Source organism: Oncorhynchus mykiss, chromosome 1, assembly GCF_013265735.2.
Source record: "Oncorhynchus mykiss isolate Arlee chromosome 1, USDA_OmykA_1.1, whole genome shotgun sequence".
In the NCBI taxonomy this organism is placed as follows: domain Eukaryota; kingdom Metazoa; phylum Chordata; class Actinopteri; order Salmoniformes; family Salmonidae; genus Oncorhynchus; species Oncorhynchus mykiss.
The window spans coordinates 55,813,642-55,832,487 of NC_048565.1; the positions used below are offsets into that span (position 1 = coordinate 55,813,642).

At 42.3% G+C, this 18,846-nt stretch overlaps 1 protein-coding gene across 1 annotated transcript; it reads left to right on the forward strand.

The window, feature by feature from the left end:
- Window positions 1–1,729: 1,729 nt before the first annotated feature.
- LOC110525514 (L-lactate dehydrogenase A chain) lies at window positions 1,730–16,545 on the forward strand. Its single transcript, XM_021605689.2, has 8 exons — window positions 1,730–1,880; window positions 2,888–3,013; window positions 8,036–8,153; window positions 8,467–8,640; window positions 9,235–9,408; window positions 9,547–9,664; window positions 14,964–15,087; window positions 15,452–16,545. The coding sequence occupies exons 2-8, from the start codon at window positions 2,888–2,890 to the stop codon at window positions 15,614–15,616; spliced, it is 999 nt and encodes a 332-aa protein (XP_021461364.1). The 5' UTR covers window positions 1,730–1,880; the 3' UTR covers window positions 15,617–16,545.
- Window positions 16,546–18,846: the final 2,301 nt, after the last annotated feature.

Sequence of the window (18,846 nt, forward strand, 5' to 3'; positions counted from 1 at the left end):
TAAATGAGAACTTGTTCTCAACTTGCCTACCTGGTTAAATAAAGGTGAAATAAAAAATAAAATAACAATTGTAAGCAAACGTCACAAGGGGGAGACATTGAGTTAGATTATACTCAGTCACATCCCTTTAAGGAGGATTCAGGCTATGAATCACAGGTGGGAGATGAGGTGTCCCCCACACAGTAAGTTATCCTAAACCTCTCATGTCATTAGCCCCCATACAAACAATATCATGAGAGAAGGAAGTAAAACACATTCCATGTATAGTGTTGTTATTATAACTATTGGGAGTCTGCCACGGCTATTGCTCTTTTCTATCCATTTTATCACGTGGGGCAGTGGGTTGGAGACTAGGCTTTCTAAATGTCATCTTTTACAATTACTAGTTACCTGCCCTAAATTTGAATCAGTAACCTAACATTTGGATTACCCAAACTCAGTAACGTACTCTTATTACTTTCTGCTTAAGAGGATGTAGAAGAATACAAAAACGATCCATCAAACGCATTGTATGTGTCATCATAGTGCTCTCTGACTTGTGGTCAGACTCACTCAGGTGGAGCAAACTTATACTTCCGCCTTTATCCATACTGAATTGAATGTCATTGAGAAAACAGAAATTAATCATGTTTTTTTCCCCAGCAAACATCCTTGATGAATTTAAAAGTATTGCAAGATCTGTAATCTGATTACAATATTTTTGCTGGTAACATAACTGATTTACATGGCTGCCTGTTGGAGACTTTTGCATTTTTTTAACATCCTGCAATCTAGAGTCATATTCATTATGCTTAATTTTAAGTAAAAAAAAAAGTACATTTTTCTGCATATGTAAGCATACCTCTTGAGCTGTTTGTATCCTTCTGACTTTTTTTTAAGATACTAAATATGCTTCTTTGCATCTCTGCTAAAATCTGGGTAAAAGATCGAAGGGAATCTTATTCAGTACATTTAGATATTGTTTGCGTTTCTAAAGTCTACCAAACTTGCCAGCAGGCTTGCCAGTCAGACAAGCTAGCTACACTAACTTGATTGATATCTTGAAATGAGGTTGAGAGATAGGTTCCCAATCTGGGCTAGCTAAAACCAACTTCATTAATTTTGCTAGGTGGCTATTATTACTACAGAGAAACAGCAACAAGATTTAAAAATATATACATTTAACTGGACAAATCTGAGTGGGTACGTATGGGCAATGACGCCTCTGATAACAGTTAAAGTTTTTGTGAAATTCAATTACATGAAACTGATTATTTACTTGTAATCAGTTACACCCCAACCCTGATCATGTTATAGTGTTAGATGTTTACAGCAGCAACAGCCATGTTAGAACACTGGAGCACAATGCATTAAAGACAACAGGGACAACACAAGATGTGTAGCCTACATAATGTGTATGAGGCATCCTGGGATATCTTGTTTGGTGCCATTTTTCTGTTTATGTGATGTGACTGGGTTTCAGTGTGATGAAATAGAACGGACCCAAAATGATATCCTCACACTATATAAAAAGGCTTCTGTTCAAGAGTAAAGAAGGGCTACTGGAGGGATTCCTCTGATGATGCACTTGGGCAATAGCACAGAAAAGTCTATGCAGAGACACATTAACCGAGCGTGGCGCGCACTACCATATCCAAGAGCACAGCAATTACGTTTGCTCTGCATCGACGTGACATTTAACACTGACAGGTCTGGTATGATTCATATGTAATCACGCAATGTCTACCGGGCACCCCTAAGCTATTTAAATACCGTGAACCTCCCCATGTGCTCCATTGCTGCAGAAAAGCTGCATCCAGCCAGGGGAGAAGAGGCCAGCCGAAGACATTCCAACTCGCTTCTCAGTGTTGTTTCCACATCACTTTCACTAAACCTTCAAGGTGAGACATCAGATTTTGTGATCAAGTAATGGGATGGGTCATTACTACTTTGCGTGCCTTTTTTGGACCTCAAAACATTAGGGGAGGAATGTACCTGTTTAATTTTTGGGGGGTATTCTAGCACTTTTAGTGGTCAAGCTCAGGCAGTCCTTAGCTGTGGTATATTGGCCATATACCACATCCCGTGGGCTTATTGCTTAATTATACCAGGCATTGTTGAATACTTGATTCTGATTGGCTTGAAGGGCATTCTATTTCCCTATAATGCACGCTATATCAGCATGGTAGAATTCAATGGCTATAGTTCATTCTTACATGTTCTATTCAACTGCTTTTGAAAGCAAAAGTCGAATTGAAAATATTATTGGCATTGTTGAATTAGATGCTCATAATAGAAAGCTAAGACTGATGGTTTGGTTAGTTAAACTAGCAAATCTTTATTAAGGGATATTCAACGAGAGGATATACGTTCTCTGGAAAATAATGCAACTCCGTGGAAGGTTAGTTCCACTTCGCTAGAGCGTCATGGTTCATTATTCTCCAGAGAACGCATAGCCTCTCGTTGATTATCCTGATACTGATCTAACAGGATGGAATTGAAGCACAACAGGGTATTAAGCAAAAAGAAAACGTGGTGGAACAACCAATAATGAATACAAGATCCTAACAGGGTGGAAATTTGGAGCCTGAAATAGCTGAATGCTGTTGTAGCTGTGTCATCAATTTAATGTCATATTCTAAACAGGCCCTTTACCATCGTTCTCCCCGAACCAGGAAGTATAAATAGGGCCCATGTCATGACACCATTGCCACCCCATAATAGTTTGTGGTCAGTTAGGCAGGGCAACTGGAAGCAGGAGCAGAAGGGTGCGGGAGAGAGATAGGCATTGCTATGGAGACCCAGTGTTGCTGTCGGTCAAATAGGAGATAAAGATTTTATGCTGGGCTCTCTCTGTCTCTCTCTGTCTCTCTCTGTCTCTGTCTGTCTCTGTCTGTCTGTCTTTCAGATGACTACCAAGGAGAAGCTGATCACCCATGTGTTGGCTGGTGAGCCTGTTGGCTCCAGGAGCAAGGTGACAGTTGTTGGCGTCGGCATGGTTGGCATGGCCTCCGCAGTCAGCGTCCTACTCAAGGTGAGACGAATGGAGGGGGTGGGGGGACCCCCTTACAAAAAACGGCAGTAACTGTTGTCAGAATAAGAGATTTGGGGAGTGGTGGAATGAAAGGGTGTAAGACTTTTAACCAGAGTGACAGGAGTATTAGGTGTTACAGTGTGAATTGTGGCGGCAGTGGGTAGTGGGAATGAGGGAGATAGAGGACAGAGGTAAGGGGTGTTTAGGTAAAGTGCATGAAAATGAATGAACATAAGAAGTTAGACAGACATGACTAGGACACAATGTCCAGGGTCGTGTTCATTTGGCACCAAACGGAAGAATACGTACCTAAACAGAGAGGGACTGCATGTACGTGTCCAATATGACATTGTTTTCTGTTGAAAAATGTAAATACAAAAAACAAATCTGTTGCGTGCCCTAATGAACATGACCCAGGCCATTAGCTCCATTGTTCTAACTCTAGTGTCAAACTAAAAGTAGCCATGCTTACAGAAAGCAATGTGTCTTTACTCATCAGTTTGGACGTATTCTACAATTTAGGAGAGAGTACGGTAAGGAGATACATTGTTTTTACATTCAGAATCACTCCGTCAAGGGAAATATAGTATTATTTCAAACAAATACATATACATATATTTCAGGATGTTGTTGTATCCCTAGAAATAAATCAGAATTCGTGTAAACATTACAGTTTTGAAAAGATAATAGTCTTAAATAGGGTAAATTAAGCTGCCTACACATTTCTGTGCTGAATGAAATTTTACCACTACCTTTTTAAAACCATGTCTACCTTTATTTCCTAACCACAATTTAAAACAATCACAATTGTTTTTTATTTTTTAATCATTTTAAGTATATTTTAAAACAGGCTTAAGACCTTACAAATACTTTGTACTTTTTTTAAAGCTTAACATAGGCCATTATTGCAGTATTACTTTAGTGCCCTTTTGCAAACAGGATTTATGTTTTGGAATATTTTTTTATTTTGTACAGGCTTCCTTTTTTCACATATTCAATTACTCCTTTTTTTTTTTTTTTTTTTTTACCTATCTACCAAAAGGTGCCTGAACCTCCATGGTCTTTGTGGTTGAATCTGTGTTTGAAATTAACTGCTCGACTGAGGAACCTTACCGATAATTGCATGTGTGGGGTACAGAGATGAGATAGTAATTCAAAAATCATGTTAAACACTGTAAGTGCACACAGAGTGAGTCTTATTATATGACATGTTAAGCACATTTTTCTTCTGAACTTATTTATGCTTGCCATAACAAAGGGATTGAATACTTATTGACTGAAGACCTTTGATTTTGTTTTTAATTTGTCAAAACAATTTGACATTATGGGGTATTGTGGTTAGGCCAGTAAGCAAAAATCTTAATTTAATCAATTTCAAATTCAGGCTGTAACTCAACAAAATGTGAAAAAAGTAAAGAGGTACTATCTAAAGGCATTGTACCGCTTTATTATTTTCATATCTGATATAGCAACTGAATTAGACTATTCACATTACCAAAAAAGTTGATAAAGCGCTCAGCAGCTTTCCCTCAATATTGACACAGCACTGTCTAGAATGAACAAAGGACGGGTGTTGGGATGGTCACCCAATACCGCGTCCAGCTCTGACTAAAATGGCTATCGGGCACTCCCGTTCCTGCAGTCCTTAGCCTTTCTGTACAATGTTTTCAAATATTAGATTTTGCTCTGGCATTGGACATGGAATGGGGAACCCTTATTCCCATTCGGGACAATATTTTTTTTTTAGAAATAGGCCTCTTCATTTCTATGTGCGTTATCTAATTTCAATTGGACTGTGCATCCGACCACAGTGCCAGTAGGCACTTCCCACAGGGCAAAAACTGGTTGAATCAAAGTTGTTTCCATGTCATTTCGACCCCCAAAAATCTATGTGATGGTGTTGAATCGACAGGGGATACTGATTGGATTTGCAAAAGTAATCAACATAAGGGCGTCTCATCTTTTTTTGGTCACCATGTCATTTGAACCTACAATAAATCCAATGACGTGGTGACATTTGCTGTTGATTTCATGTTAAATTCACGTTAGTTGACAACTCAAGCAAATGTACACTGAACAAAAATATAAATGTAACATGCAACAATTTCAAAGATTCTACTGCGTGACAGTTCATATAAGGAACTCAGTTTATTGAAATAAATTCCTGAGGCCCTAATCTATGGATTTCACATAACTGGGAATACAGATATGCATCTTAAAAAAATGGTAGGGGAATGGATCAGAAAACCAGTCTCTGGTGTGAACACCATTTGCCTTATGCAACGTGACACATCTCCTTCACATATAGTTGATCAGACTGTTGATTGTGGATTGTGGAATGTTGCAAATGCTGTACAAAGTTGCTGGATATTGGCGGGAACACGCTGTCGAACACATGCTCAATGGGTGACATGTCTGGCGAGTATGCAGGCCATGGGAGAACTGGTACATTTCCAGATTCCAGGAATTGTGTACAGATCTTTGAGACATGGGGCCATGCATTATCATGCTGAGAGATGAGGAGATGGAGGCGGATGAATGGGCCTCAGGATCCCGCCACGCTATCGCTGAGCATTCAAATTGGCATCGATAAAATGCAATTATGTTTATTGTCCGTAGCTTATACAGTACCTGGCCATACCATAACCCCACCACCACCACGGGGCACTCTGTTCACAACTTTGACACCAGCAAACCGCTCGCTCACACATCTGCCATCGCCCCAGTTCAGTTGAAACCGGGATAAATCTGTGAAGAGCACACTTCTCCAGCGTGCCAGTGGCCATCGAAGGTGAGCATTTGCCCACTGAGGTCGGTTATGATGCCGAACTGCAGGCAGGTCAAGACCCTGGTGAGGACAATATTCGGTTGTGCAAACCCACAGTTTCATCAGCTGTCCGGATGGCTGGTCTCAGACGATCCCGCAGGTGAAGAAGCCGGATGTGGAGGTGCTGGGCTGGCGTCGTTACACATGGTCTGCAGTTTTGAGGCTGGTTAGACGTACTGTCAGATTCTCTAAAATGACCCTGAAGGCAGCTTATGGTAGATAAATTAACATTCACATATCTGGCAACAGCTCTGGTGGACATTCCTGTGGTCACCATGCCAATTGCACGCTCCTTCAAAACGTGAGACTTCTCTGGCGTGACAAAACTGCACATTTTAGAGTAACCTTTTACAAGGTTTATTATACAAGGTGCACCTGTGTAAAGATCATGCTGTTTAATTAGCTTCTTGAAATGCCACACCTGTCAGGTGGATGGATTATCTTGGCAAAGGAGAAATGCTCACTAACAGGAATGTAAAGAAATGTGTGCAAAATAATTGGGAGAAATAAGCCTTTTGTGCATATGGAACATTTCTGGGATCTTTTATTTCACTCATGAAACATGGGACCAACACTTTATATTTATATTTTTGTAAATCAAAACTAAACTTTGAACTGACATCTGTTCCCAGTGGGTTGGTTTTTAATGAAGACCAACGTCTTAATTCTGGAGAAATTGTAGAGATATCCTTGTCCATATCTACTTTCCTCCGACACATTGGTGCGTCTGGCTTCCGGGTTCAGCGAGCATTGTGTCAAGAAGCAGTGCGGATTGGCAGGGTCATGTTTTGGAGGACGCATAACTCTCGACCTTCGACCTTCATACGAGAGTTGTAGCGATGGGACAAGACTGTAACTTCCTTTTGGATATCACGAAATTGGGGAGAAAAAGGGGGTAAACATAAATAAATGAAAAAATGCCTATAAACAAGGCTCCTGACTATTGCGTCCCAAATAACACCTATTCCCTATTGTACTACCTTTGACCTCACTGGCATAGGTTGGGAACAAAACATTAGGAACAACTACTCTTTCCATGACATACTGTAGATTGACCAGATGAATCCAGGTGAAAGCTATGATCTCTTATTGGTGTCACTTGTTAAATTCACTTCAATCAGTATAGATCAAGGGGAAGAGACAGGTTAAAGAAGGATTTTTAAGCCACTCAGATGGTGAATGGGCAAGATTAAAGATTTATGTGCCTTTGAACGGGTTATGGTAGTAGGTGCTAGGCACACCGGTTTGAGTGTGTCAAGAACTGCAATGCTGCTGGGTTTTTCATGCTCAACAGTTTTTCCCATGAGTATCAAGAATGATCCACCACACAAGTTGACATCCAGCCAACTTGACACAACTGTGGGAAGCATTGGATTCAACATGGGCCAGCATCCCTTTGGAATGCTTTTGTCACCTTGTAGAGTCCATGCTCCAACGAATTAAGGCTGTTCTGTGGGAAAAAGAGGGTGCAACTTGACATTCGGAAAATGTTCCTAAAATTTCGTACACTCAATGTATTGTCATACACCATGTGGGCCCTGGTCAACAGTAGTACACTATATATGGAATAGAGTGTCATTAGGGATACAAACTGAGCCAGTGAGGAAACAGGCTTACAGGAAATAGACCTCTGCTGAGAGCTGTGCATGTCAAGTCTGCCGAGATGATCTGAGTGGAGTGAGCCGGAGGTAACTGGTGGGCTGCCAGTGTGTTTTTTCCAGGGCTTGTGTTTTAACCAATCAGTAGAAGGTTCTTTTATCCAGTTGTTCAATAGGCCTATTTGGCATGAGACTGGTATCAATGAGACAATGGACTGGAGGGAAGTGGTTTTAGGCCTCTACGTGTGAGATGGGCCTGGTCAGTTGTCAAAATAAAACACAGTGAAAATGCATTTTAGACATAACTAATTTTTATATAGGTTAAATTGTTAAACACTACAAAGTGTACTACTAAATAATGATCATTCCACCATTAAATGTTTTAGTAAAATAGAGCAGGAACAGTTTCCCTGGACACAAATAAAGCATCGTCTGGGACTAAAAAGCAGTTTCAACGGTGAAATAGCTTTTTATGCCAAGATTTTGCCCTAATTTGTGCCCGGGAAACCAGACCCTTATGTACAGTATAGCCATATACTTTTCTATATGGAGTATATTCCTGAACCATAATATTCCTGGTTTGCATGTGTTGACCAGGACCTGTGCGATGAGCTGTGCCTGATTGACGTGATGGAAGATAAACTAAAGGGTGAGGTCATGGACCTGCAGCATGGCAGCCTCTTCTGCAAGACTCACAAGATCGTGGGCGACAAGGGTGAGTGAAGAGTCATTCACTTATGCACGCACACTCTGAAACACACATATGCACAAACGAGTTGTGCACACACACACACAAACATACACGCACAAGTTGAGCAGACACACAAAGGCACACACATACAAACGCACACACACATACAAACGCACACACACACACACACACACACACACACACACACACACACACACACACACACACACACACACACACACATACACACACACACACACACACTTGTTGCGGGGGTGCTTCGGAACACTAGGTTGCATTTGTGTGTGTTTAACATGCCTCTTATATCTCACTCAAGACTACAGTACGACTGCCCACTCCAAGGTGGTGGTGGTCACAGCCGGTGCTCGTCAGCAAGAGGGTGAGAGCCGTCTGAACCTGGTGCAGCGCAACGTCAACATCTTCAAATTCATAATTCCCCAGATCGTCAAGTACAGCCCCAACGCCATCCTGCTGGTTGTCTCCAATCCTGGTACGAGGAGAGAGGGATAAGAGAATGAGGGAGAGAAAGAGAGAGAGGGATAAGAGAGGAGGGAGAGAAAGAGAGAGAGAGAGCGAGAGCGAGAAAGAGAGATGGATGAGAGAGAGAAAGAGAGAGCAATAGAACAGGAAGGTAGACAGATGGAGAGTACAATAAATAGAAAAGTGGAAGTGAAGGTAATTCAGTTGAACATCGTCTAGTGACTTGATCATTACCCTAGCATTATGATAAGTGATTGATAGGTTTGAATAATGTTAGTCCTGGGCTGAAACAAAAGCCTGCTCATCCTGCAGCTTTCCATGATCAGGGTCAGGTTACATTACCATTAACAACTCCACGGTCGTATTGCTGACAACTCCTATAAAATGTGTCACTCCTTCACCCCTCCTCCCCTCTCTTTCGGTCCCCACTGTATGACCATCTGCAAAGTCAATATAGGCTATACAGTGAACATTTCTACAAAGAAAAAATATAATTTTAGGCATAATGTTAGTGATATGGTTAAGGATATGGTAAAGGTTAGGGTTTGTTTTGTTAACTCAGATTGTGCTAATATTTGTCACCCCCCTTCTTCCAACATCCCAGTTGACATCCTAACCTACGTGGCTTGGAAGCTGAGTGGTTTCCCCCGTCACCGCGTCATCGGTTCCGGCACCAACCTGGACTCTGGTCGTTTCCGCCACCTGATGGGCGAGAAGCTACACCTTCACCCATCCAGCTGTCACGGCTGGATCATTGGAGAGCATGGAGACTCCAGCGGTATGTAGGCTATGGCTTCAAATACACTCCACACCGGAACCCGTCTGTCTGATTACAATATTGTGGAAGACTTTCACATACATTGGTACTGTGTCTATGACAGACTGACTGGATGCCTGTCTCTTCTCTTTCTCCCAGTGCCCGTATGGAGCGGTGTGAATGTTGCCGGTGTTTCCCTGAAGGGCCTGAACCCAGACATGGGCACAGACGCAGACAAGGAGGACTGGAAGCACGTCCACAAGATGGTGGTCAATGGGTGAGTCTTATGAACACACATCGGCTATATGTTCAACTTTATCTTTACTTATCAAGGGTCATGTTAATCAGGGATCACCCTTTTAAAAATGTTTGCAATGGGAAATGCGTTACTTAGTGGAGAAGTTCAGATAGTACTCCATTCATATAGTACTCACTCCTTTTCGGCTCGTTTTCTTCCGTTTCATGCCTAATGAACACAATGGTTTTATTTAAAAACAAAATATAACTAGGCAAGTCAGTTAAGAACAAATTCTTATTTACGATGATGGCCTACCCCGGCCAATTGTGCGCCACCCTATGGGACTCCCAATCACGGCCAGATGTGATTCAGCCTGGATTCAGACCAGGGACTATAGTGTCACCTCTTGCACTGAGATGCAGTGCCTTAGACCGCTGCACCACTCGGGAGCCCTAATGTTTGGGTAAAGTAGAGCTCAGAGACTACTGTAGCGCACAAATATACAGTCGTGGCCAAAAGTTGAGAATGACACAAATATTAATTTTCACAAAGTTTGCTGCTTCAGTATCTTTAGATATTTTTGTCAGATGTTACTATGGAATACTGAAGTATAATTACAAACATTTCATAAGTGATAAAGGCTTTTATTGATAATTACATGAAGTTTATGCAAAGAGTAAATCTTTTTCAAGACCTCTGCAATTCGCCCTGGCATGCTGTCAATTAACTTCCGGGCCACATCCTGACTGATGGCAGGAGTTTGTCAGATTTTGTGGGTTTTTGTTTGTCCACCCGCCTCTTGGGGAATGACCACAAGTTCTCAATGGGATTAAGGTCTGGGGAGTTTCCTGGCTATGGACCCAAAATATTGATGTTTTGTTCCCCGAGCCACTTAGTTATCACTTTTGCCTCATGGAAGGGTGCTCCTTCATACTGGAAAGGCAGCATGTCACCAAACTTTTCCTGGATTGTGGGAAAAGTTGCTCTCGGAGGATGTGTTGGTACCATTCTTTATTCATGGCTGTGTTCTTAGGCAAAATTGTGAGTGAGCCCACTCCCTTGGCTGAGGAGCAACCCCACACATGAATGGTCTCAGGATGCTTTACACAGGACTGATGGTAAAGCTCACATTTTCTTCTCCAGACAAGCTTTTTTCCTGATACCCCAAACAATCGGAAAGGGGATTCATCAGAGAAAATGACTTTACCCCAGTCCTCAGCAGTCCAATCGCTGTACCTTTTGCAGAATATCAGTCTATCCCTGATCTTTTTCCTGGAGAGAAGTGGCTTCTTTGCTGCACTTCTTGACACCAGGCCATCCTCCAAAAGTCTTCACCTCACTGTGCATGCAGATGCACTCACACCTGCCTGCTGCCATTCCTGAGTAAGCTCTGTACTGGTGGTGCCCCGATCATGCAGCTGAATCAACTTCAGGAGAAGGTCCTGACGCTTGCTGGACTTTCATGGGCGCACTGAAGCCTTCTTCACAACAATTTAACCGCTCTCCTTGAAGTTATTGGTGATCCGATAAATGGTTGATTTAGGTGCAATATCCTTGCCTGTGAAGCCCTTTTTTGTGCAAGGCAATGATGATGGCACGTTTTGTTCCCCGAGCCGCAGGTAACCATGGTTGACAGAGGAAGAACAATGATTCCAAGCACCACCCTCCTTTTCCAGTCTGTTATTCAAACTCAATCAGCATGACAGAGTGATCTCCAGCCTTGTCCTCGTCAACACTCACGCCTGTGTTAACGAGAGAATCACTGACACGATGTAAGCTGGTCCTTTTGGGGCAGGGCTGAAATGCAATGGAAATGTTTTTGGGGATTCAGTTCATTTGCATGGCAAAGAGGGACTTTGCAATTAATTGCAATTCATCTGATCACTCTTCATAACATTCTGGAGTATATGCACATTGCCATCATACAAACTGAGGCAGCAGACTTTGAAAATTAATATTTGCGTCATTCTCAAAACTTTTGGCCACGACTGTACTATTTATATAATTAGAACCTGATGTAGTGAACTTGCAGCCTGTCATACTTGGAAATACTCTGCTTTTAGGGCCAGTTTCATGGACACAGCCTAGTCCTGGACTGAAAAGCATACTCAATGGTGAATCTCCATTGGAATCATTAACACAATGGTTGAGGTAGAGTTAAATTATTACAGGCCTAATAACATCTAATGGACTTTGGTGTAATGGAGGAAGGAATTTGGAAAACATGCTGGACTAACACAGTAAGCACTGACTACGCCAATGACTAAAGCCTTTTACTTGTTGTTATGGAATGCTGTAGACTGTAATGGCATTACCATTAATTACATGTTTTTACTTGTAATTCACAACGCACTTTATAACTACATTAATGGCATTTGTCCCTGCTGTTTTCAAAATAGACTAAATATACAAAACATTCAGAAAGCTACACTGCTCTTTCCATGACATAGACTGACCAGGTGAAAGCTATGATCCCTTATTGATGTCACTTCAATCATGTGTATGTGTGCCATTCAAAGGGTGAATGGGTGAGAAAAAAACGTCAGGCACACCGGTTTGTGTCAAGAACTGCAACACTGCTGGGTTTTTCACACTCAACAGTTTCCCATCTGTATTGTTAGGTTCCAATTATCAGAGTAAGAACTCAACGGACACTATGAAGTCTTAAACCAAGTATATTCATCCAGAAGGTTGAACAGCTGAACCGACAAAAACATATTCACACAAAGCACGGATATTTTATTTTTTATTACCCCCTTTTTCATGGTATCCAATTGGTAGTAGTTACTGTCTTGTCTCATCGCTGCAACTCCCGTACAGACTCGGGGGAGTAGAAAGTCGAGAGTCAAGCATCCTTCGATACACAACCCAACCAAGCTGCACTGCTTCTTGACACAACGCACATCCAACCCGGAAGCCAGCCGCACCAATATGTCGGAGGAAACACTGTACACCTAGCGACCTGGTCAGCGTGCACTGCGCCCGGCCCACCACAGCAGTCACTAGTGCGCGATGAGACAAGGATATCCCTGCCGGCCAAACCCTCCCTAACCCGGATGACGCTGGGCCAATTGTGCACCGCCCCATGGACCTCCCGGTCGCGGCCGGCTGCGACAGAGCCTGGGCTCGAACCCAGAATCTCTGGTGTTCTTCCTCACTTCATCTGACCTGACCTCTGCCCCAAAGTCCTCACTCCTCCCCAACAGCTGTCATGGTGACTGGTACCAGACTGTCTCTTTTCCTCCCAGAGGCTCCCTCCAATAGGATCCCTGATGGCTAACAATAACATATCCTGACATTAAGTAAAGGTTATACATTAACCTCTCTCCCTCAGTGACATGAATACTTATATTTAATATTCTCAGAACCCAACAGTATCAAGAACCACCCAAAGGACATCCAGGCAACTTGACACAACTGTGGGTGGGAAGCATTGGCGTCAACATGGGCCAGCATCCCTGTGTTTAATGCTTTCGACACCTTCTAGAGTCCATGCCCCGACCAATTCAGGCTGTTTTGAAGGCAAAAGAAGGGGGATGCAACTCATTATTAGGAAAGTGTTTCTGATGTTTGCTATACTTAGTGTATATCTTCCACTAATGGTTTTTAGCATTTACAATAGGAAAAACTACCCATATTTCCCCCAAAATTAGATGGTTGTTTTAAATGTTTTCTGAACGTTATACCTATCTTATAGGTTAAAGAGGTGTGGGTTATGTTAGAGGTGTAGGTTAAAGGTGTGTGTTTAAAAGTGTTATGAAGGTTACACATATGTTATATATAGGTTATATAGATGTGTTTAGAGGTGTGTATGTGTAATATACACTATATATACAAAAGTATGTGGACTCCCATTCAAATTAGTGGATTCAACTATTTCAGCCACACCTGTTGCTGACAGGTGTGTGAAATCGAGCACACAGCCATGCAATCTCCATAGACAAAAAGTGGTAGCATAATGGCCTTACTGAAGAGCTCAGTGACTTTCAATGTGGAACCGTCATATGATGCCAGCTTTCCAACAAGTCAGTTCTTCAAATTTATGCACTACTAGAGCTGCCACTATCAACTGTAAGTGCTGTTATTGTGAAGTGGAAACGTCTAGGAGCAACATGGCTCAGCCACAAAGTGGTAGGCCACACAAGCTCACAGAACGGGACCGCTGAAGTTCGTAGTGCGTAAAAAATGTTCTGTCCTCGGTTGCAATACTCACTACCGAGTTCCAAAATGCCTCTGGAACCAAAGTCAAGACAAGAACAGTCTGACAAGAACTGAGTCCAACAGACAAATCTGGGTTTGGCAGATGCCATGAGAATGCTACCTGCCCAAATGCATAGTGCCAACTGAAAAGTTTGGTGGAGGAGGAATAATGGTCTGGTGCTGTTTTTCATGGTTTGGGCTAGGCCCCTTAGATTCAGTGAAGGGAAATGTTAATGCTACTACATACAATGACATTATAGACAATTCTGTGCTTCCAACTTTGTGTCAACATTTTGGGAAGGCCACCGTGCACAAAGTGAGGTCCATACAGCAATGGTTTGTCGAGATCAGTGTTGAAGAACTTGACTAGCCTGCAGAGAGCCCTGACCTCAACCCCATCAAACAGGGCTGGGATGAACTGGAACGCCGACTGTGAGCCAGGCGTAATCACCCAACATCAGTTGCCAGCAGCATACCACCCTGCATACCACTGCTGGCTTGCTTCTGAAGCTAAGCAGGGTTGGTCCTGGTCAGTTCCTGGATGGGAGACCAGATGCTGCTGGAAGTGGTGTTTGAGGGCCAGTAGGAGGCACTCTTTCTTCTGGTCTAAAAAAAGATCCCAATGATTGGGAACACTGCCCTGTGTAGGCTGCCGTCTTTCGGATGGGACGTTAAACGGGTGTCCTGACTCTCTGAGGTCATTAAAGAGCCCATGGCACTTATTGTGAGAGTAGGGGTGCTAACCCCGGTGTCCTGGCTAAATTCCCAATCTGGCCCTCAAACCATCATGGTCACCTAATAATCCCCAGTTTACAATTGGCTCATTAATCCCCCTCCTCTCCCCTGTAACTATTCCCCAGGTCGTTGTTCTCAGTCAACTTACCTGGTAAAATAACGGATAATTAAGTACTCGACATCCCTAATGCTCTTGTGGCTGAATGGAAGGCCCGCAGCAATGTTCTGACATCTAGTGGAAGCCTTCCTAGAAGAGTGGAGGCTTTTATAGCAGCAAATGGAGGACCAACTCCATATTAATGGCCATGATTTTGGAATGAAATGTTCGACGAGCACGTGTCCACATACTTCTGGTCATGTAGTGTATGTTTGTATCTTGGATGTTTCACTCTATGTCATATAGTGCCTATGAGGTCATCAAGCTGAAGGGTTACACCTCCTGGGCTATCGGCCTGTCCGTCGCTGACCTGGTTGAGAGCATCCTGAAGAATCTCCATAAAGTCCACCCTGTATCCACCCTGGTCAAGGTAAGAAGACCATATGCCCGGAGTCCATCTGCCAAAATGGGACAGATGCAATGTTGCGTCCTCTATCATTGCCTGTGGTTGTAGACTAGGAGTAAAGTCTTTCTTTTAATATTTTTTTTAGTCTCAAACCGACAGGCAATCTATATGCCAAAGCATATACTGTAACCAATGCTTGTTAAGACTAAAGATGTAAGGATTAAGTTGGCACACACATGCTAATACGCACCCTCCCCCACATACACACACCTACTTCTCATGTACACACATGCCCCTCCGTCCACCCCACCCAAACCAACACTCCAGCTGTGTTCGGCCCTTAACCAGTTTCTCTCTTTGCCTCCATCCATCCCCCTCCCTTTCTCAGGGGATGCACGGTGTGAAGGAGGAGGTGTTTCTCAGCGTTCCCTGCGTGCTGGGAAACAGCGGTCTGACCGACATCATCCACATGACTCTGAAGCCCGAGGAGGAGAAGCAGCTGATCAACAGCGCTGAGACCCTATGGGGCGTACAGAAAGAGCTCACCTTGTAAAGAGTCCTGTGTGCCCTTCTGTAACATCCCCAACCCCCAATCCCACCTTCTGTATACCCGTCCTTGTTCTCCCCTATAGTCTTACTATTGATGGTACAAATGAAGCCTTTTAGGCAGGATCAATTATGTACAGTAGCTTAGTTGAAAAGCCAATCGAATCTCGTTTTGGCCTCCGATAAAAATGATTTGTTTGCACGGGAGAAGTATCTGGTATGATGTCGAATTTGGAGGAGTCATTTTGCTGTTTCTAGATATTAATGTATTGGCTTGTACTATGTCATCGATGTTTCTTGTCTTACTCACACTCTTTTCCTGTTAATGTTTTAGAAAGTGATTGAAATTGTGAGCAGGTTGATTTCCACCATTGCACTCTTTGTTTAGTATGTGCGAGAGTTGGCCAGAGCCATTCAGTTGCAAAACTAACCGTAAGTGAACGGATGCGAGTCTCTCTCAATGAAAGGTGTGTTTGTTTGGTATCGGTAGAAGGTCTGAAGAAAGGCAGTGGGTTTGAACACACTGCCAATTGCACTGTACCTGCTGTTTTGTATGTCAATAACAAAAAGCGTTATAAACATTGGAATTGTCTGGGCGCTCAAATAAAAAAAAATCTGGTGGCACTTTCGAATGTTATGTTTTGGGTTAAAACCTGACCTGTAAGTAACTGATGGTTACAATCAATGTTCTGTGCACCCTAAATGTCTGCTCATTTTTGTCACCGTTAATGATGATTTCTTAAAATCAGTCTCTCCATGTGGCTTTGGACTGAAGCCTCAGTGGCCCAAACTCCGCTGTTATGGTACTGCGATAAAGGCCTATATAGTTATTATGAGCTGAACTGGAACTACTGCTCTGTACTGTGCTTGTCAAGGCAGCTGGTCCGATCCGATTTTCTTCACCACCAACTAAATAAAACTACCAGGATGAAACAAGCCTCTCTTTTGTCACTCTCTGTGTGTCCGTGCACGTGTGAGCTATACCATGCCTGTATGGGAGTTGTGTTTACGTGTTAGAATTGCAGCTGATTCTACTGATTCTTCTAGGCAGAGTTGCAAAGAAAAGGCCATATCTCAGATTGGCCAATAAATATAAAAGATTAAGATGGGCAAAAGAACACAGACACTGGACAGAAGGCCAGCATCCCGGAGTCGCCTCTTCACTATTGATGTTCACTAAAAGCCGCTCTTAATTGTTCAAGATGCCAATTGGGTCAATATTGACAGAACAGTTGAGATAAATAAGCAAGGGGGACTGGGAGCACAATCCAAGGTCGCCTGCTCTCCTCAGTTGGCATTGAGAAAAAAAAAGAAGTTCAGATTGTACCTCCAAAGGTTTCCAAATGGTTTCCTGTCAACATGAACGCGACCCTGCTCTGAGAAAGCATGCTCGAATTCCAAGTTGTTGTGGCTAACATTAGCTAGGTGGCTACCGCTACCTTCGGTCTTATGTAACCAAACCAAGCGTCCCGGATTTTAATTTACTATGTTACGTCTGGTCTATGAGACCAGCCTTGATAGGGGTTACCTAGAATTGCACAAGGACTACAGGTGATGGTCAGCCATTGAAGGATATGGAGGTTATTTTCTTCACAAAAGTAACAATGTCATAGTAATCCATCTAACAGTCTTATAATTACTAAATTACAACATAAATGTGAAAACTGACTTAAGTTGTGGAATTGTTTTATGTTCTCTTTCTTTCTTGTCAACCAGGGTTCCCCAACCGGTTGTCAACCAGGGCTCCCCAACCTATCTGAACAAGCGGGCTGGAGTCAGCAACATGAATGTCATGGTTAATCTCATGGTGAACCTTATCCTCTTTCACCCCTCTACTCCACTCCTAGTGCAGTTCTTAAGGGGTAAATGTCTACCCAGAGGTTAAATATAGCTCAGTGTCCTGAGGGGTTTGAGACCACCACATCCCTTGACCTTTCGGTCAACCTACTCTGGTTACAGAGAAGACCTTTCTGAGGCAGCCCGGCACTCCAGTGAGGTCACAGAGGGAGGGGAACAGAGCCCAGCCAGAAGGTTAGGTTCAATGAAAGGCAATTGTGTAAAGTACTTAAGAAAATATACTTTAAAGTACTACTTAAGTATTTTGGGGGGGTATCTGTACTTTTCTTTACTATTTATATTTTTGACTACTTTTACTTCACTACATAAAGAAAATTATATACTTTTTACTGCATACATTACCCCTGACACCCTAAAGTACTAAAGTTACATTTTGAATGCATAGCAGGACAGAAAATGGTCCAATTCACACACTTATTAAGAGAACATCCCTGGTCATCCCTACTGCCTCTGATCTGGCGAACTCACTAAACACAAATGATGTCTGAGTGTTGGATTGTGACCCTAGCCATCCGTAAATAAAAAAACAAGAAAATTGTGCCATCTGGTTTGCTTAATATAAGGAGTTTTAAATTATTTGTACTTTTACTTTTGGTATATTTTAGACACTACATTTACTTTTGATAATTAAGTATATTTAAAACCAAATACTTTTAGACTTTTACTCAAGTAGTATTTTACTGGGTGACTGACTTTTACTTGAGTAATTTTCTATTACGGTATCTTTAGTTTTACTCAAGTATGAGAATTGAGTACTTTTCTAACACTTATGAAAGGTCAACAGAATGACGGGCAGTAGATCCAGAGTTCACGTGGATGACAACAGATAATGGATAATGCTTGTCTACTTTTTATTTCATTTAGATATTTTTTGGTCTAATGATTATAAGTTTGGATAGGTCTTCATCGATTAAAGCAAAGACCCAGGACAGTGTGCGGTGTCTACATTTGCCCTATTAATTATTGTTTTACTGTCTATTGGTCATTGGTTGTGTGAGACGTATTTGAACAAAGATAATGTAACTTCTGAAAGATTACAACGTAGTTTGTGAAATGCATGTTTCGATACAATGGCATGTAGAACATTAATATTGATCATGTGAAACATTGGCATACAAGGAATTATAATTGCGTCCAATATTGAGTATTGTACTGTTGGTTAAGGGCTGGTAAGTAAGCATTTCACTGTAAGGTTGTATTCAACACCTGTTGTATTCGGCCCATGTGACAAATACATTTGATTTGACATTGAACATGTTCTCTGTCATCTTTGTATATTTCACACCATGTGTGGATGCCACCTAGAGTCAGATAAGATAATTGCACAATTTGGGAGAATAATTTAGTCTCACATATTAGGCTGTGGAGAAATATAGTTTT

Excerpts from the sequence above, each read along its gene's own strand:
- LOC110525514 (XM_021605689.2), top strand. The coding sequence starts at position 2,888 with ATGACTACCAAGGAGAAGCTGATCACCCATGTGTTGGCTGGTGAGCCT. Across the intron at positions 8,154-8,466 it reads CAAGATCGTGGGCGACAAGG|ACTACAGTACGACTGCCCAC; the intron begins GTGAGTGAAGAG and ends ATCTCACTCAAG. Across the intron at positions 9,665-14,963 it reads CACAAGATGGTGGTCAATGG|TGCCTATGAGGTCATCAAGC; the intron begins GTGAGTCTTATG and ends TATGTCATATAG.